General features: G+C 45.0%; 4 protein-coding genes across 4 annotated transcripts in view; 2 read left to right on the forward strand and 2 right to left on the reverse strand.

The window, feature by feature from the left end:
* Positions 1 to 8,275: 8,275 nt before the first annotated feature.
* Positions 8,276 to 9,886, reverse strand: PpBr36_06834 (uncharacterized protein; the record flags this gene model as incomplete). The annotated part of the gene is made up of 2 exons (XM_029893976.1): positions 8,276 to 8,765; positions 8,886 to 9,886. The coding sequence occupies 2 exons, from the start codon at positions 9,884 to 9,886 to the stop codon at positions 8,276 to 8,278; spliced, it is 1,491 nt and encodes a 496-aa protein (XP_029748146.1).
* A 940-nt stretch (positions 9,887 to 10,826) lies between these two features.
* Positions 10,827 to 12,567, forward strand: PpBr36_06835 (uncharacterized protein; the record flags this gene model as incomplete). The annotated part of the gene is made up of 6 exons (XM_029893977.1): positions 10,827 to 11,022; positions 11,142 to 11,161; positions 11,306 to 11,455; positions 11,538 to 11,926; positions 12,035 to 12,130; positions 12,222 to 12,567. The coding sequence occupies 6 exons, from the start codon at positions 10,827 to 10,829 to the stop codon at positions 12,565 to 12,567; spliced, it is 1,197 nt and encodes a 398-aa protein (XP_029748145.1).
* A 1,757-nt stretch (positions 12,568 to 14,324) lies between these two features.
* PpBr36_06836 (uncharacterized protein) lies at positions 14,325 to 15,701 on the forward strand (the record flags this gene model as incomplete). Its single annotated transcript, XM_029893978.1, has 1 exon — positions 14,325 to 15,701. One exon carries the CDS (start codon positions 14,325 to 14,327, stop codon positions 15,699 to 15,701), a length of 1,377 nt encoding a protein of 458 aa, XP_029748148.1.
* A 2,149-nt stretch (positions 15,702 to 17,850) lies between these two features.
* Positions 17,851 to 19,081, reverse strand: part of PpBr36_06837 (uncharacterized protein) — a gene marked incomplete at both ends in the record, with an annotated part of 2,412 nt that continues 1,181 nt past the window's right edge. The window contains one exon of the mRNA XM_029893979.1: positions 17,851 to 18,957. Coding sequence (XP_029748147.1) covers positions 17,851 to 18,957 — 1,107 coding nt within the window. The remainder of the gene's footprint in view (positions 18,958 to 19,081) is intronic.

Here is a 19,081-nt window from a genome sequence, read left to right on the forward strand (position 1 = left end):
TTCCGTATTTGGTTAAAACGTTTATCCAAATCGATAATTTTTAAATTCTGGGCGATATAACGGTATATGGCGATAAATCCGTGGTAAAAATCGGACACGATACCCGTTTTTACCGACGCCTTTTTTATCCGGTTAACGACCCCGAAACGCAAATAATTAACCTGTATTTTGTTTAATTATTTAAAACCCCCGGCCGCAGTAAGGAAGCGTTCGAATTTGGTAAAGAAATGTGCGAATAATTCGCCGTATCGTATTCTGAATACCTTTAATTTGGCGAAAATTTGGGTTTTTTTTATAAAAATCGTCGTACGTACGTCCCAATATTCGAGGAAATTTTCGTGGTTATATCCCTTTCCCGTACCCTTTACCTCGTAAAAAAAACGGACCATATTTTATATTATTATAACAAAATTAAATTATACGTATTCGGATTAATCGCGCAGGTTTCCGACAAATTCCGAATCGCGTATTAATTTATACGAAATGGTAGTCTCAGTGCTTAGACTAGACCCCCCTGCTTCGCAGTGGGGACCGAGCGCTCCATGTACCTTTCAGCCACATGGCTTTTCGACCAATTACATTGGCCGAAAAGATCGCGCTCGTTCTAGTCTGAGGACATCTTGTCGCATTTCGCCGTTCATGGCGGTACCACCAGCGATAATTTGTCGCATTTCGCCGTTTATAGCGGCTATATACAAAATATTCGCATTATAATGGCAAAAGAAAATAATGTACCCATAAAATGCAATTAAATATTCGAATAAAACAATAAATAAAAGTTATAAAAATATAAAGTATTTTGCATTAAATTTATTGGATTTTGTTGACTAATTGAATGCCGGCCACGTCTTTATAGCCACTGTATTTGGAAAGATATTAAAATATTAAGTAAAATTTGTAATTTTTTATTATATTTAATTCTTATTTTAAATCATGGTATGCAATGTCAGCTTTAGTTTGACTTACAGTTTTTATAGCTTAGTAGACCTAACACTGCAAAGTGCATGCAATTATCGATTGAAACAAAAGTTTTATTAATATTTTCATATAAATTAACAATTTATTAAAAAATTAAATAATTTACGCAAATATTGGTAAAATGAAAATATTCTTACTTGATACATTGTTTGATCAGTTTGTTAATCAATTTTATATAAGTTCTTTTTTTATAAATTTTATTTAATTAAATAAAGCAAAAAATATAAAAAGGATACAAATTTAGCATTTTTTGGTATAAAAAAATAAAAAGGGCCGGTATTGTAAATCGGGCTTTACGTTGACGTTAATTTCTATATATAATCCACTTTTTCAAACTTTGGTCTTATTAATGTTAAAATTGGTAAAAATGTAAAAGCATTTCGATTGTAAAATATATATAAAAATGGATATACTTTACCTATCCGCATATTTAACGGCTTATATAATTAGATTTACGTACAAAGGTGAGGTATTATATTGAATATATATATACCACCCCCCACGTGCAAAAACCACAACATTCGGCTGCAAAACAAAAATAATATAAAATTAATTAAATAAAGCAAAAAAATTGTCAAAATACACATTTAGCATTTCTTTTTATCAAACAGTTTTTAAAGCGGATATTATAGTAGGACAGGGTTTGCACGTTTGATTATATACGTACTCGAATCTCTGAAATTTTGGTGTTATTATCGTCAAAATTGGTAAAAATATAAACGAGTTTCGATTATAAATTATATATAAAAAAGTATATACTTTGCCTATCCGCTTATTTAACTGCTTATATAATCTGGTATATGCACAAAAATTTAATATAATAGCATATAAATATATAAGACCCTCCACGTGCAAAAGTTATAAAATTTGGTCAAAAATTAAAAGTAATATTAAAAGAAATCGAAAATCGAAAAAAAATCGAAAAAACAGTACCGCCATGAACGGATTAAGGGCAGGTGGTATCCAATTCGGCCATTATAACAGATAAAAAAATAAATCGAATCGCTGCTAATAGCGGTATTAAACCCTATTTTCAACGATATTTTATTTTTTCAATATTATGCATGGTTGTGGAATAATAAAGGAGTTTCGGTTAGAAAAAGGCCAAAAATACCGCCATGAACGGCGAAAATCGACAAGTTGTCCTCAGACCTGAACCAAAGCGTTCTTTGGATGGACCCACAAGTACATTGCAAAACCGCAATTGAGCCACGAAGTGGAGCGAAGTGGATCAATTGTGGAGCTCTGGGCTTCAGGGATGAGCCCTGAGACTAACGAAATGGTTTGTTTCTAAATTGTAAACGCAATCGGTGCGCCGTCGTACGGTGGAGGGTTACGTAAAAACCTTTTTTTTTTAAATCGTTATTCTTGCGCGATCGCGCCTGCGTTGAAGGAATATAATTGCATTTAAACGATATGTTTTTCCAATATCGCGATATTCGCGATTAGATTTTGGTAGAAATCGTGGGTTTCCCCTCCCGGGCCTGGTTTTGGGTTAATTATTATCGTATTTAAATTTAAACGTTAGTAAATATTATAAAATAAGCCAACAGCCTAGGGACCGTTAAATATTTTTGTTAATATTATTATTAACGTTGGGGGGAAAAAGGAAAGAAAAGGTGTGTGTCCGGGTCGTGGTAATATCCTTCCTTTTATATATTATCCCTGACCCGCTCTTATATCTTATCACGTAATACGTGCCTTAAGCACGAATCCATAACATTACCTATCCGTTTATTTAACGGTTTATATAATTGAATATGTGTACCAAATTATAGTATTATATTATGCTTACGTAAACCACCCCCCAGGTGCAAAACCCGTAAAATGTGGTTGCAAAACAAAAATGATAAAAGATTAAATAAATAATGTAAAAACATTTATAAAATGTATATTTAGTATATTTTAATATAAAAAAGCTTTAAAAGCCAGTATTAAGGATTTTGCTCCACGTGGACGTTTGTTTTTACACGTAGTCCAGTCCCTGAGACTGTGGCTTCATTATCGTTAAAATTGGTCAAAATATAAGCGAGTTTCGATTATAAATTATATTTAAAAAGTTTATACTTTGCCTATCCGCTTGTTTAACTGCTTATATAATATGGTATATGCACCAAAGCTTGGTATAACGGTATATATAAATATACGACCCTCCACGTGCAAAAATTATAAAATTTGGTTTACAATTAAAAATCATATTAAAATAAATCGAGAATCGAAAAAAAGATCGAAAAACCAGTACCGCTATAAACGGATTAAGGGCAGCTGGTATCCAAATCGGCCGTTATAACAAATAATAAATTAAATTAAATCGCTGTTTATGGCGGTATTCAACGCTATTTTTAACGATATTTTCTTTTTTCGATATTTTGCGTAATTGTGGAATAATAAAGGAGTGTCGGTCGAAAAAAGGCCAAAAATACCGCTATAAACGGCGAAAATCGACAAATTGTCCTCAAACCTGAACCAAAACGTTCTTTGGATGGACCCACAGGTACATTACAAAGCCGCAATTGAGCCACGAAGTGGAGCGAAGTGGATCAATTGTGGAGCTTTGGGCTTCAGGGATGAGCCCTGAGACTAAACGATTAGCGGTTTTAACAATGACGATAAAATTAAAAACAAGAACTCACCCTCTTCGGAAAAGTCGTTAAAAAGAGATATAATATCAAAAATTGAGTTAAAATTAAACCAATTAATAAAAAGGGCAAATAAAATAATAAATAAGCAGCAGAACGGCCAACGAAAATGATTACCAAAAAGTGAGTTGAAAAAATGCTGAGAAAAGGCCTTAAAAAATCACCATAACCACGTATTGAAATTCGTGTTAGGAAAATCCTGTTTAAAAATAAGCCAAATCGCCAAAGCTTTGCAATTAATTAATAACGACGTCGCTGCAATTAAACAGCAAAATAAATAAATAAATAATCGGAACGCTAAACGAAGCTATTTAAAATCATTATTGTTAAAGGAGGCCACGTAATTAATAACTACCATAATAGGAATATATAACGGGTTACGGAAAGTAAAAGCGCAACGAATAAAGACCAAAACCACTTTTAAAAAATATATCGCAAATTATATAGCTGTTTTTATTGTTTTCGATTTACAAATTGTTATTACGATTAGAATGGAGGTTATTAACCGCGTGTAAAAAAGAAAGAATTGCCGGTGTTAAAATAAAGGTAATCGCGGTCAAATTAACGATAAAGCGATAAATCACGTGCAATAACGCACGGGCCAATTGCACGGGCCAATTGCACGTGACTCACCCGCCCAATTGCGAAGTATAAGATGGAGGGACGTTCAAAAGCTCACCTTTAGACAGTTTTCATAGAACATATATAATCAATATCTTTTATATCCGTATAACAACGTTCTGTTAATCGATCGACATTACGAAAAGCCTATAAATAATATTGAGTATTTAAATATTATTACAACCAAAACAGCTATAATTACGTTTTCTGCATTAAGGAAATGACAAAAATGCAGATAATGCAACGCAGGTTACCTTATATGTTTACAATTTTTATTTATTTTTTTGTTCCAATATTTTATCGCAAATAGTGGTCATACTGTTATTTCTGCGTATGCAGTGCGTATATAGCTCGAACACAGTGCAAATACCTGCTACGAACGGCGAAATTCTACAAGTTGTTTTCAGACTAGAACGAGCCCGATCTTTTCGGCAATGTAATTGGTCGAAAAGCCATGTGGCTGAAAGGTATATGGAGCGCTCGGACCCCACAGGGGTCTAGTCTGAGCACTGAGACTATTAAACTGGTATATAATGTTAAACTACAACCTTAAAAATGCCTGGTTTTGGGACACATCCACTTGTGGGTTACCCACGGTGTAAGATAATATTACGGACTATATTTTAGCATTAATATTAACAGTTGATATAGTTTTAGTCTAGCCCTAGATGAACCACCGACGTTTGTTGGACTAAATTTCGCTTATGGAACCAAATAGGAATGTATAAAATGAATATTAAAATTTAAATAAAAATAAAAAATCGTTCAAACGGCGCGCTTTAGTTAAGCAAAGAAATTAGCCGCCAGAAAAAAGCAGTAACTATCATTTCGTATGTAGATGATTCTTTAATAATTGGAAATATGATAATTTTAAATGATACTGCTTGGTGGTTCTGTGTAATAGTATATTATTTTTGAAACCAAAAAACTAAAAACACATACAAGCCTTTAGCAAGGGAAGTCTTGGAATCTAAATCAAACTTTACATAAATAGAAAAAACAAGATTCCTATATGACAAGCAGAAACCACATTTACATAACAGAGTTCTTTGACAGACCCGGGATTCAATAACCCGCTGGCGACCTGCGCATTATAGAGTTTGCTAGCCAGAAATGACCAGCATATGGGACCATTCTAGATAGTGATATAAATTTGCTAGCAATAAACTCAACACAGTCTTCTTTTTTCGACATGCAGATGGCAGGTAACTGCTCGTAAAAAAGAGTTTGCAGAAGGCAACAACGCAGTAGCCAATGTCTATGTTATAACTTTCCCCTCATTTACATTCCAATCTCGAAATTTTACGCAATGGCGATTTGACCAGGTAAGTGGGTATAAGATTGAAAGGACCGCAAGGAGCTTTTGCAAACAAACTGTCGTTATCCGTGGCATTTCAAAAGCTTATGGGATGGATAGCTAGTCATGTTATTAAGCTCAATATTTGAAAGACCTTTTCTCCAAATATACAAGTCGCTTAACCAGGTGGTGCCGGAGTCCGTCTTATATAAACCATTTTGCGCGCCTCGTAGGCCATGGATTCGAGTCCCAAACATGCCGGTCCCTTCGTTGCTGTGATTCAAGGCCCGGAATGGCCGTCAATGCCCTGACTCGGTCCCAGATCTTTTGATGTTTGAAGGCGTAGCGCTCTCAGTGTGACTGCTTGTATTGTTCCAGCGTAAACACAGCAATTATTTTTAGCTATATTCAACGTAATTGAGCTTAGTGGATACTCGGCCTCAATTTAATGCAATGATTGTGGATTTACTACGGCTACTTTTTCATGTCAGTTGCCAAAAAAAGAAGAAAAAAAAAAGACCTTTGTTCGTCACCGACCCAAAGCATGCCAGATCATTACTTTAATGCACACTACTATGTGCCAGGTACCCAAGATACTTGCCCTCTGCCAGTGATAGCAACTAGGGGTCCTCCTTTTATCAGCATCAGACGGATTCTTCGAGCTTGTTAAACCTTTGAGATTAAAGAGTTGCGTGCGATCTACTGTTTTGGGAATTCTTTTCATACAGCACAATCTGATAGGAAACAAATACTGTAGGTAAACTAGCAGTATCCCACTCTTTGACGCTCTTCCATGATTCCATACGTCAGGACTCGCTGATCGGGATTTGCCTGACCGAGGCCTTAGGTCCCTGAGAGTCAGTTTGCGAAGCTGGTTTAACAGGTTCCAGATCCGGCTTCCCATTTTCAGGTTCTCTCCCGGTACCCACGGACTGCTTCGCTTCTCTATTATTTCTCCCAGGACCATTTCTCAACCTTTGCTTTTTTTTGTTCGTAAACACACATGTCTGTGTACCTTCATCGGTTGATGCCTGATAAATCACAGTATCCTCTCGTGTACAGCTCACATAAATAGATTCCTTTTTGAAGGACCCTTTGTTCCCACGACGTTGAAGGTCAAAGTTGGAGTCGTTGACATTGTTCTCGCGGGCTGCGAGTTTCGCAGATTCAGAAGGTATGGCGTCGACAGCTCTAGGATTGACGGGAACAATCGGTGCGGCCATAGCCCCCACGGCCAAGAGAGCCGCCAAATGAAGGATAGTATTGGTCTTCATCTTCAATATGATAAAGTCGTAAAGAGAAATGTTTGTCAAGCGAATGTTTTGGTGAAAAAGAAAGTGGGGGAAAAACAAACAGAGCAGGTATGAAGGGAAAAGATTGAGTCAACCACCAATGTGTGAATGTGTAATGAAAGAAAACAAGAAGGCGAAGGACGTATTTATAGCTAAATCAAGCTTTTCAATATTAATAAACAAAGCAATATTTCGCGTATTAACATGTCTATTTTGCTCCAAGGTTATTACTTATTCATAGCCGGTCCGGCCATTGAAGTAATCTTCGGTCACTGCATGGCTTTCTATAAATAGGGCAACTTTCACAAAAAACTCGTATAATTTGAGAGATTCAAAAAAGCTTGAGCAAAGACTATAGCAAATTATTTATTTCTAGACCTTGGAAACATTGGCATGTTATATTTGATATGTAATTAACCCAGACCCTGTCGCTTGTGAAAGTAATAATATTCACTTTGCGTTGCATCAAGGATGGGCCAGTTTTAACTCCTGGGAGCTTTTTTTTTTTTTTTGTTTGCTTGAATAAGCCATTTGCGTTTTAATGCACATCGCTCAAATTAGCTCTTGTCTCTATTGTGGCTTTTGTTTCTCACAGTAGCCCCCTGCCTCCGTTGATTACGGATTGTGTAGACAACCTGAAATTTGTGCCGCCGAATTCAGTGGCTTCGACACGGCGGACGAAATTTCCGTAGATTTACACCTATAAATTTGCTACTTCAATCCCCCTGCATTGCGCCACAATTATCGCTTTTGGCCGAAATTGGTCTATTTCTGAGCGCATCTAATCCCCGATCCCAATCATCGTCTGCGTGGAAACCTTTGATATCAAAACATCTGCTTTGAAAATCGAATAGGAATAATATTATAAACCAACTTTCGTAGTTTTATGGGACGCAGCAGTTAATAACATAAGAATTTACACCTATTTCGTTTTGAAGCTGCGTCGCCAAGAGAATGTGATTTGTAAATGGAGAGATATCTTTGTGCGAGATTTTTTTTTATTAAACCCAGCGAGTGGCCCATGTTCTGTCCAAAACCATGATTACATAACCCCATCTCTCAGAAGGCCTACCAGATGCAGCCGCAAAGTAACCCTAGCGGCGATTATTTTTCATGATTCCTGATAAAATCAAATTGCCATCAATTGTTGCGGTCTTGCAAGTTCGACTCAGATTTTACACTGTTTTACCTAAGGGAATATCCCTTAATCTATGCTCTCTCTACTCGTTGTGGCGGCTTTTATAGAGATTCGGCTTAGGGCTGCGACAGTGCTGCGACATGGATCAAAGTAGCTAACAACTGGAGTAACTGCATATATACCAACAACTCATTTTCTATTTACAACGTTGAAACCAGTTCGAAGCAACTTTGCAAGCGTTCTCCCAAAGTCCGGGATGGTTAGCAAAGTAGCCACAAACATGAATAAAACCGTCAAATATATATATCACTCATGCGGGCAGCTTCATGCCAACCGCCTGCTTCTGGAAAAAGCCAGCTGGGTCGTACTTGGCCGAGACCTGCTTGAGGAAGGCCACGTTCTCGGGGCCGTAGCTGCTAATGGCGTCCTGAGCAGGGTCGGCATAGTTGATGTAAAGCCAGTCGCGAAGGGAGTTGAGAGAGACTGCATACTCCCTCAGCTCGTCGGTAAACTTGAGGGACAAGTCGTGCAAAATCTTCTCCTGCTCAGGCGTCCTGACGGATGAGATCAGGGCCCACTGGAGGGAGTCTTCCTCGTAGCGGTCCATGCCCATGACGTTGCCTCCCTTTGCTTTGCCAATGTCGAAAAAGACCTTAGGCATGGGCTGGAAGGTGCCTTGGACCGTCAAGTCCTTACCCGGGATGACCTTGAGCAATTCGTTGATGAGATTGGTGGTCAGGTCTACGGCCTTGTTGACAATGCGAATGTCATTGCCTACAGTGAGCGTAAACCAAACTTGGCTACAGAAAAAAAAAAAAAAAAAAAAAAAAAAAAAAAAGAATTAGTACCAGTATACCAGATAAATGATGTGTTTCCACACCACACCTCCCCACCCCCATAGAATGTTTTGGAACACTTACCGTCTACCACCAGAAGTGCGGTAATCATCAACGAGCTGGTGCATGGGACGCATGCTAAAGTCGTTAAAGTACTCGCCCACTTTTAGAGCCTCGGCAAAAGCGGGTGCTTCGACAACACCATCGGTGTCGATGAGGAACTGGGCAGTAAAGGGCTCCGGGTTGACATTGAGGTCATAGGACCAGTTGACAAGGTAGGATGATCCGGGGTGCTTGGCGGTGTTTGTAGTGAAGTTGACAACGGCCTGGGCAACAAGGGGGCCTTCGGAGTAAGGGCTGACTCGCAGACCACCCCAGGCAGGGACGCTAGGGTGGGTATAAAGGTCGAAACGGGTAACGATGCCGAAATTGCCCCAGCCGCCCTTGAGCGCCTTGAAAAGATCGGCGTTCTCGTCCTTGTTGGCGTTAACCATGCGGCCGTCGGCGAGGACGACCTGGGCATTGGCTATGTTGTCGCAAGCAAAACCGTGCCTGCCCGTGTGCCAGGAGTTGCCGCCACCGGTGAGGAAGCCACCGACGCCGACGTTACCCTCGCGGCCCGAGACAACACCGACGCCGTGGTTGGTGTCGAGTTCGCGCAGGACCTCGCCCCAGCGGGAGGCTGGGAGGACCGAGGCGAGCTTGGTGCTCGGGTCGTAGGTGGCGCCGACGAAGTGAACGCCCAGGTCGATCTCGACGCCGCCCTCGACGTTGCTGCCACCCCAGTGGCTGTGGCCACGTCCACGGATGGCGAACTTGGCCAGCGGGAACTTTTGCAAGGTCCCAAGCACCTTGGAGACCTCGGCGGCATCCTTGGGGGTAACGATGCAGGCGGGCGCGACACGGGCCGAGGCGGACCACAGGCTGTCGATGCGCGCGGTGTAGGCTTCGTCACCCGGCAGCAGGATGGGATCTTGGAGACCCGCGCCCTTGAGTGCGTCGCACGGGCTCTGAGGGGGCAGGGCAGAGGCGGTCATGGCGGCCACGAGGGTGCTTATGGCGTAAAAACCACGAGGGGAAAACATGGTTTAGACTTTTAAGCGAACGGGAGAGTCAAGGGCCAAGAAAAAAGACGAGCAAAGGGGCGGGGAAGAGGGAATTAAATGAGAGTAACACAGCCCGAGGCTGCTATTCGTTGCCTTGATGCAGAAAACTCTTCGTCCAGATGCTGCTCGAAAGAGGGGGAACGTCAAGTCCTTTTCTACCACGAGAAATGGGTCGACTCTTGGAAAATCAGGGTTCTGTTTTGGGTACGGTGGAGTGTTCTAACCTCAATCATCAGTTCACCTTGCTTAATGGCTCCACCGCCAGGGATTCCCGGCAGGGTCTCAGCCTTACCGAGCAATGGTTTGGGTGCTTATTTTTGACGCTACGATAACCTTCTTTTTAGGCCTTTTGCTTTTTTTTAAAAAAAAAAAAAAAACAAAAAAAAAACAATCATTTTTTTCTTTGATCTTGCAATACCGATTTTACCAAATGATTTCGAGTGAATTGAGCTGCCTGCGTGGCGCAGGTTGGCTGCTTTTCCAGACTCATGTTATACATCTGCCAAGCACCAACGGGCTTGGCTGCCGCCGCTTATCATGTACGTTGCATGCCGGTTTAACCCTTGCCCCCGCTCGTCAAGCAGAACTGCGGAGCAATGTTGGTTAATATTGAATTCTCTATTTCGCTTCGATAGAGACTGGGTCCTGTGTGTCTCGACCTGGAAAACAAAAAAGGGGCTAGATATCTTGGCCATTGTTGGTAAAAATTATGCAGGAATAACACCTCTAAACGAGCCCCTTTCCAGTTTTGGTTACAATTGCAAAGTCGCCATCGGAGAAAAAGAAAAAGCGGATAAATCATGACGAACTAGCGCCGTGCCCGTCCGCTTGTCCTCCGCATATCATCCACGACGCTTGCCCAGGGCTCGCCCTAGTTCGACTCAACAGTGACTTTTTACAGCAACATCAAACCTGCAAGATGGCTGTTGTTGATGGTGTTATGGTGGCTATGCCGCCGCCGGAGGGGTATATCGTCGACTTTGACAACCCTCAGCGGAACTCGGTCCTGACCTCCTACATCGTCGGCGGCTGCGGAATATTCTTGTCGACGACTTTTGTGATTCAAAGAATCTATGTGAAATCGGTTGTTCGGAAAAATCTGGGCCTCGATGATGGTAAATACCCCTTTTCTTTTTTTCTCTCCCTCTCTCTCTCTCCCTCGATTGATCTACACCTGTGATCGCCATTGACCCATCTTCTACAAAAGAAGCTCGCTAACAATGGAGACCAACAGCCCTGATTGTCATGGGTTGGGTATGAACTCCAGTATCGCTTCGGAACAACAGTCGCTTGATCCGACTTGCTTTTTCTTTCCGACAATGGAGAAGAAATTTTGACTAAACAAGCTTTCGCGGCCCTAACAGATGAGCAGTATTGCCCTCCAAGGTCTTCTCCTAGGTAAACAAGTCCCGAACATTCGGCCAATCACTCCCCGAGCACCTGTTGTCACCACTAACACGCTTGTCACAACCAGATGCATACCACCAGGGATATATGGGAATCCACATGTGGGAGATGCCGATCGACAAGTTCCAAAAATTCGCCTACGTAAGTTTGCTACAGCAAGAAGAGCCCATTACTGTTGGAAGACGCGGACCAAAAAACGTGTTAACTTGGGCGCCTCATACAGATGAGCGGCTATCTAGGCTCGGTTATTTACACAATCCCGACGATGTTGTCCAAGATAGCAGTCCTCTTGTTTTTGCTCGAGATCAACGCGGTTCAAAAATGGTATCGATGGTCCATTTTCTTCGCCATATTCCTCGTGGCAGGGGCGGGTATCGGCATCTTTTTCGCCTCCGTTTTCCCTTGCTGGCCCGTCCAGAAAAGCTACGATCTCAGCATCCCCGCAGACGTGGGCTCTTGCATCAACCGTCCGGCCATGTACCAGGCTACCGCGGCCCTGGGTTGCATTACCGACGTTGTTATTTTTTGCATCCCTCTGCCAATGGTTTTGAAGCTGCAGCTGTCGTGGCGCAAAAAGGCTGGACTCTTCTGTCTGTTTTTTATCGGTTCCGCGTAAGTGTTGACACATTGCCATGCACCTCCTTGCGTTTTCAACAAAATGAAAAACAAAGCAAAAAAAAAAAAAAAAAAACTAACTGCTTGCTTTGTTGTCGGCTCTAGGACTGTCATCACGTCGGTTGTGCGCTTGATACTTTTGATCCAAATTCTCACTGAAATAGACCAGCCTTGGTCATCCGGATTTGTCACCATTTGGATGTATGTCATGTGCATCCTCACTCTTCTCTATACCCTCAACCTCTGCCAATACTGGTCCTTTTATACTGACATATCCCCTCGTTGCTCAAAGCCTCGTCGAGGCCAACCTCCTCATCATGTGCGCCTGCATGTCGACGCTTCGCCACTTTATCCTCCACGTCCGACCGTCCACCTTCAGCAGCAAACGCGGGAAGACCGATGACAACACCAACAAGAGCGGCGACGACTTTATGCAGCTGCGCACCATCGGCCAGATTTCGAGCAACAGCAACACCAGAGGGAAGCAATTCCTCAGGCTGGACGGGTGCGATGTGGAGACCGAGGTCCGTGCCGACCGCCTCTCGATCGATTCTACAAAGGGCGGCGACGACCATAGCGATCGCGGCATCCTGCAGACGAGGACTACGCGAATCACCTATAGCAAGTCGCCGGTTTAGGGTTGTTGGTGGTTTTTGGTGGGTGCGGTGTTGAGGCGGGAAGCGACAGGCGGTGGCGTTACTGGAAGCGGAAGATGGATTTGCTCCAAACCAAGTTCCACTCTCCAACATCTGTCTGTAGAAAAAGTGCATATTCTTCTTCAGCGTCCTCGAATGTTAGTTAGCTGGTCGGTCTTTCTGCCGTTTCAAAGAACAGGCAGGATCGTTGTAAACTCCCAATGTAATCGTAGGGTAGAAGCCCGTCGAAGTCGCACTTTAGCAAATTGCTGGCCGAAAGCACGACCCCCTTTTGCGCCTGCCCGGCGTTGATGCGAACGCCACTTTTGTTTCCTTGCCATGTGAAGCCATAGACCTTGGTGCTACCATCGGGGTGAATTTGTCCCTTTTGATCTTGAAAACCCGCCCAAGGACATCTCCACAGGTTGTCTGTCAGATTTTTTGAGCCTGTTCCCTACATATGGCTAGGACGTGTTTATTGTGTGATAAAGATGGACCAAAAGATGATTTGCATAGGGATTTCTATTTATAAACCAATTTATTTAATCTCCTATACCTCTATGTCGAGCACCAGAAGTGCGTTTTGATTCATAGTAGTGTCCTTGCCCCTACTGGCTTTGCGATCTGTAATAAGCTGCTTGTTTCCCTTCTCGCTAACAAAGCCAGCAGCACCGGAGTTGTGATCCGAATTGGAAGGCTTGTTGGATAATTTGGGAGGATCCTACACGGTAAAATGTGAAAGCTTTTTTCACGAATCTCAATAACGCCAGAAACCAAGTCTGCGAAACGATAGAAACACAAATAATTGGCATCAAAGCTCGATTTCCAGGTTTTATTCTCGGCCACAGGTATTACTCAAGGGAGTTGTTACACGTTAGTGTCTGTAGATAAAATAGAAGACCCAAGGATTTTGGTTTAGGTCTTGTTCAAAAATCAACATGCATGAAGCTCTTCCCTGGAGACTAAATCTGTAATATAAATGGTAGCCCCAATCCCCGGCAGAATCCCCAAACTTCATCAAGCATATGGCAATATAAAAAAATTAAGTTTGAGTGTGCCTCGCGATGCTGGAGGTAGCTGCAAAAGAGAAGGAGACATGGGTCGCGGGCAAACCATATCATTGAAGCATAATAGAAATGGTCAAGGGAGAATTTGGCCTGGCGCATGCAAGGCTGCAGCTGTATGTGCGCTGGCTGCGGGCAATTCCAACTCGATTGACGTCAAAGCAAGGCGGAAAATTGCGCCAAGTTACAATACAAATAGTGGTCGGGCTGAGAAAGCAATCGCTTCGTACAGATACAATATTCTACATACAGCAAGGCGGAATGTCAATCATTTAATCTTTCTTCTATTACCACCGGCACTCATTTTCCCAAGGGCAAGACTGGAAGTCGGCCAGAAACAAGATTTTCAAGATTAACTTGCCTCGTGCAGGAAAACGCATGTTGCGCCCCAAGTCTTCGCATGCACTCACGCCTACTGTACGAGATAAACAAACAAACAAAAGCCCCGCCACCCTCTTGTGTGGGAACCAGCTATAAAAGAGTCGTCGGCTACTCTTTTCACCATTCTTCATTTTCTCTCTCCCTCTCTCTCTCTCTCTCTCTTTATTCATCGTCCATCATATTGAACAAATATCTGTTCAAGTTTCCAAACCCCCAGAACCTGCCACACAGCTCAGATTCTGCGTCTTTTGAAACCCCTACCTATCTTTACCTTGATCCACGAGATATAACTCTCTTTTCAGTTTCTTCGCCAACATGGAGCATCTACTATCTTTGGTTGACAGTGGTCTGGCGCCCGCAACATCCCAGCAGATGACAAGCACTGGCCATCGCCGCATAATGTACGGCCCCAACGCGTCGCGATGTGCAAGCATCGAGCAACACACCGTGTACAAGCGCGTCGAGGAGCTTTGCCTGCCGCCCTTTTACACGCGCAAGGTCGACTACGAAGAGATTGGGACCATCAGACCCGAACGGTCCGAGTTTCGGAAGATGGAGCGCCTGCCATCCAACGAGATCTGGGTCAATACGATCATCAAGATATCAAAGGCAATCCTTCACCATCCTTCCGCCAGACGTCCCCGCGGCAACGCACCACCTGTGAGCTTGCCATCGCTCGACCTTCCTTTCTACAGTGGTTACGACAAGCACGAGACTGGCCAGCTCCTGGACCAGGCCATGGAGCGGATCATGGAGGAACGCGAAGACAACTTTTTCATCCCCACCATGACCGACGCCAGAGCTACCCTGCGTGGCGTTGCGGCGATCCTGTACCAGCACGACATGATCATCGACGTGTGCAAGGCGCAGCTCCCCGCGTACACGGCCGACCCACCGCCACCATCATCGGATGCGGACTCGTGCCCGACGTCAAGACTTGACGCCATCGCCATCCGGATGGAGGAGTCGCCGCTCCTCAACTTGCGACGCGAGGTTCTACCCGAGATGTTGCGCATCACCATCGAGCACCTGCTGCTCCACGACTACGAGATCGACGTCGACATGCGCATTCCCAACAACACCGGCATCACCCGCCAGGACCTTGCCAGCTTCCGCGTGCTCCTGGGCGACGCCATCGCCTTCGCCAGGACCTTTCCGTACGCCGCCATCGAGGCCCGACACCTGCACACCGGCTTCTCCACCTTCGTCCTGGAAATGAACAAGTTCTGTTCCGAGACGTGGCTCCAAGCCACCGTCATCTTCGAGGACATACTGCACATGTTCCTGGCCATGAAGACGGCCGTCTACGACAACCGGTACCGGCCCGTCGTCAGGGACATGGTCATGGCGGCCACGGCCCGCGGCGACGGCGAGGACGAGGAACCGGGCGTCACCAACCCCGAGAGGGCCATGAGGGCGACCCTGGCGCTGCAGCGGAAATTGTCTGTCGATTACAACGTCATGGTGGACTTTGCCGTCGACGATGACATGCACAAGCGTCTGCTGCTGGGCGTTATCCAGGGCGTCGCCAACATGATGTCCCTCCCCATCAACGCGAGCGACGTCAAGCCTGGACCGAGGAGGCTGCTCGAGACGGGTCCCGAGGATACCGACGACGACTTGCGCAAGGCCGACCCGGCCAAGGTTTCCATCCAGCCTGCGCAAATTTTGTCGCTTTGGGAGCTCTGGTGATGATCGTTTCTTTTCTTTTGTTTGACTGGCAAGTCCTGGGGAGTATTTGGCTTTTTTGTTTGGGCCGTGGTCTTCTATCGATGTCTGGTGTTTGGATCGGCTTGGTGTTTTACTTTTCTTTAGATTGTTTCGGTTATTGGGTTTGTCTGGTTTATTGGGTTTATCTGGCTTATTGGGATTCTCTGGCTCATCGGGATTGTTTGGTTTTGTTTCCTTTCTCTGGGCTCTCTGTATTGGTTCGTGGTTTTATTTGGCTCCGTTTTAGCCATGATTAGAGAATAAATACCTGGACCAAACCTTGGTTACATGCAACTGTAACGCGACTTGCCAACTCCTGTGCTCATACTACATACGGTGTTGATGTTTTTCCCCAACGCCCCCAAGTCGAATAGGTGCATCGCTAAGCTTTAAATCCCAACCTATCCAACTCGGTACCACCGTCCCGACGTAGAAAAGTGGTTATGCCTATCGGCTTTTTTTTTTTTTTTTTTTTTTTTTTTTTTTTGACAGCTTGGCAGAAACAAGAGCCTATAGTATAAATAAGTAACCCATGTCAGACATGTACTCTCTGTGACAAGAAGGAACGGGTGACAACACACGGGAAAACCCTATCGGTCAGCGGCATCGTAGAAAACAAAAAAGAATTCTTTCCGATGGCAGGCGGTCTGACATCATGCACCTTCTCCAGTGCGACGTAGAAGCGGCCCTCGTACCTGTCCTCATCGACGACCGTCTCCAACTTCGCGGGCGCGAGGTAGTCTGCGGGATCAGTTCTCAGTGAAACCCGGCAACAGGCAACGAAGTTGGTGTCGGTCGTCCGGAAAACAAATAATCTGCTTCAAGCCAGCCGAGGTGCCGTCAGCCACGACAGCACCCGCTTCCTACGGCAAGAGGCGGATAGGGGTTCCCGTTCACCACCACCAAATCATAGTTTGCCGGCAAGGACTGCAGATGACAGTTGGGAGTCGCTGTACAGCGCCCATTCCAGTAGGGCCGTATTGCAAGAGAGTTTGGATTTGAAGATGGTTACGAGTATGTTGGCGAACCTGTTGACCGAGAGCATGCTATCATTTCTGGACAAAAAAAAAAAAAAAAGATCATGTACACATTCAGACGTCATCATAAGGTTGTCCCTCCTCCATAGCGCATCAAGATGGGTCTCCTTCCCCCCTCCCCGGACAGCGTGCGCCACTTTGCGGCAATGGTGAGGCTTATTTTTACCTCGACCCGGCTTGAGGGTGTGTCGATGCTACGTTGAAAATGTCAGCGTTTGAAGCACAGTCAGACGTTGACGCATGTAAATGGCCCAGTCATGGTTGGGGGATCTGGCTTACGTGCGTCGCTGCCTGCGGCATCCGTTGGTGCTCGAGAATACTAATACACACACATTTAAGAAAAAAAGAAGAAGAAAAAAAAGCACAGCCCATAGTGCAGATGGCGAGGATGCCGAAGACGACTGCGAAGCAGGCCCGAAGTTTCCGACACCATCCCCATCAGTCGGCACACGCCAAATCGTACTTGGCAGAAAATCGACGTTGTTGATCCAATCGTCCGCATCAGCTTCTGCGTCTGCAGTACACAAGAATTTGTAAGCAAGGTTGGTCCACGATGGAATTGTCGCAGGGAGTGGCTGTGTCCATGATAAAATTCAGAAATGAAGGTCATGCTCTTGCTAGAAACGCGCTGGAAAACAATTATGTCGGGCAAGCATCAACCACTGCTACCCAGTTGATTTTTAACCGGCTTGGCATTGTATGCTGATTGGCCATCGCCTAGACGAAAATAGCAAAATTCAGGGTGTTCTGCTGCTAATTGCTTAAATCGTATGTACCCATACGCTGGGTCAGTTCTTTGTACAACATGTTCCTCTGGGAACACGGTATTGCATACTATCCAAATGTGCTACTTTACATGGGAAAGAAATCAAAAAAAAAAAATCAAGATTATTTAGTGTGTACAACTTTTGTCAAAGAGGTTCCAAGTCCTGCTTGAGGTCGAGGCAAGCAAAGGGTAGGAAAAGAAAGGAGGGAGACAAAAGTCTCACTAAGACTGGTAAATTCAGGGGCGCAGAAAATAGAATGAAGAAGAAAAAAAAAAGGAACCAAACTCCCGCTGCACGCTTCGTAAGAAAATTCACACGGCATCATCATCATAAGCTAACATCAAAATGACCACCCTTCTGCACCCGCACGTTACTACCGACGCGGGGATTCCGAGTGCTCATCTCGACGACATCGGCGCTGTAGTGCCGCAACAGTCTGCCGGCCGCGACGGGGACAGATACGCCTGCGCCGCCTTGGCAGGCCGTCGGCCCCGACATGACACCGGCTGACCGGGCGCGATCCAAGGAGCCGCCATCGACGCCGACAAAATGGGGGCTGTTGGGGTCGACGACGCGCAAGAAGGCGAGCACCCTGCGAAGGACCGGCCGACGCGCCGACAGGAGCTCAAACTCCTCACGCAGGATCTTGTGGCTGGTGGAAAAGTAAATGACGGCGTTCCAGACGCCCTGCAGTGGCAGGACGGCAGCGCTGGCCAGGTTGAGACCGTACGAGATCTGCTCGGGGTAGATGAGGTTGTAGACGCGGTTGATGCTGCTCGGCGTCCAGGTGACAAGCACGGAAATGGCAAACACAAACGACGTCCGCAGGTATGCGAGCTTGACGGGGTCCATGTGACGGAGCTTGGCCGTGATGCGGTGACCCGAGGACTGGACACGGGTGAGCACCGAGGGGCGTGACGTACTGCGCCTTTTCGGGCGGGGTACGGCGGTTATAACCGAGGTTGTGGAGTAGGTTTGGGGTTGCGGAGGCGGGCCGCTTGTGTGGGTTGCAGCGCTGGAAGCTGTTGCTTGTCCATTGTTGGTGGTGGTGGTGGTGGGTGAAGCGGGTGGTGGTATTGGGAAAATGGCGTTTGGGATGTTTGCATAGTGACAATGGGCGTTGCCGCAAGGATTCAAAGGTCGCGGCAAAGGTCCAGACTGCGCAAAGCCGTTCTGGTTGTTGATGTTGTTGATGTGCGTCTGGGAAGGCCCGCCGTCATTGCAACCCTCGAGATCGAATGGGAATGTCGCGGTGCTGATCCACGGATGATAGCAGGGTGGCGGGGCCAAGGTTGTGTTTGAGTTCCAGTTGTTGGGTGGTGTTGGTGGTGGCGTGATGGAATGTGCTGTGTGCCCATCACAGCAGTGATCCATGGTCGTTACTTGGACTTCGGTAGTCACCGTGCCATAGTAGCTTCCATGTCCGGCAAGATCCTAAGTGAAGGTTGTTTTTAGCATTCTGTCGGTGCACCGAATCGGCTCGATCCATCCGAGCCTAAGAACAGGCTAGCGCTGTCAGAAAAAAAAAAAAAAAAAAAAAAAAAAAAAAAAAAAAAAA

This window comes from Pyricularia pennisetigena, chromosome 1 (assembly GCF_004337985.1).
Source record: "Pyricularia pennisetigena strain Br36 chromosome 1, whole genome shotgun sequence".
In the NCBI taxonomy this organism is placed as follows: Eukaryota; Fungi; Ascomycota; class Sordariomycetes; order Magnaporthales; family Pyriculariaceae; genus Pyricularia; species Pyricularia pennisetigena.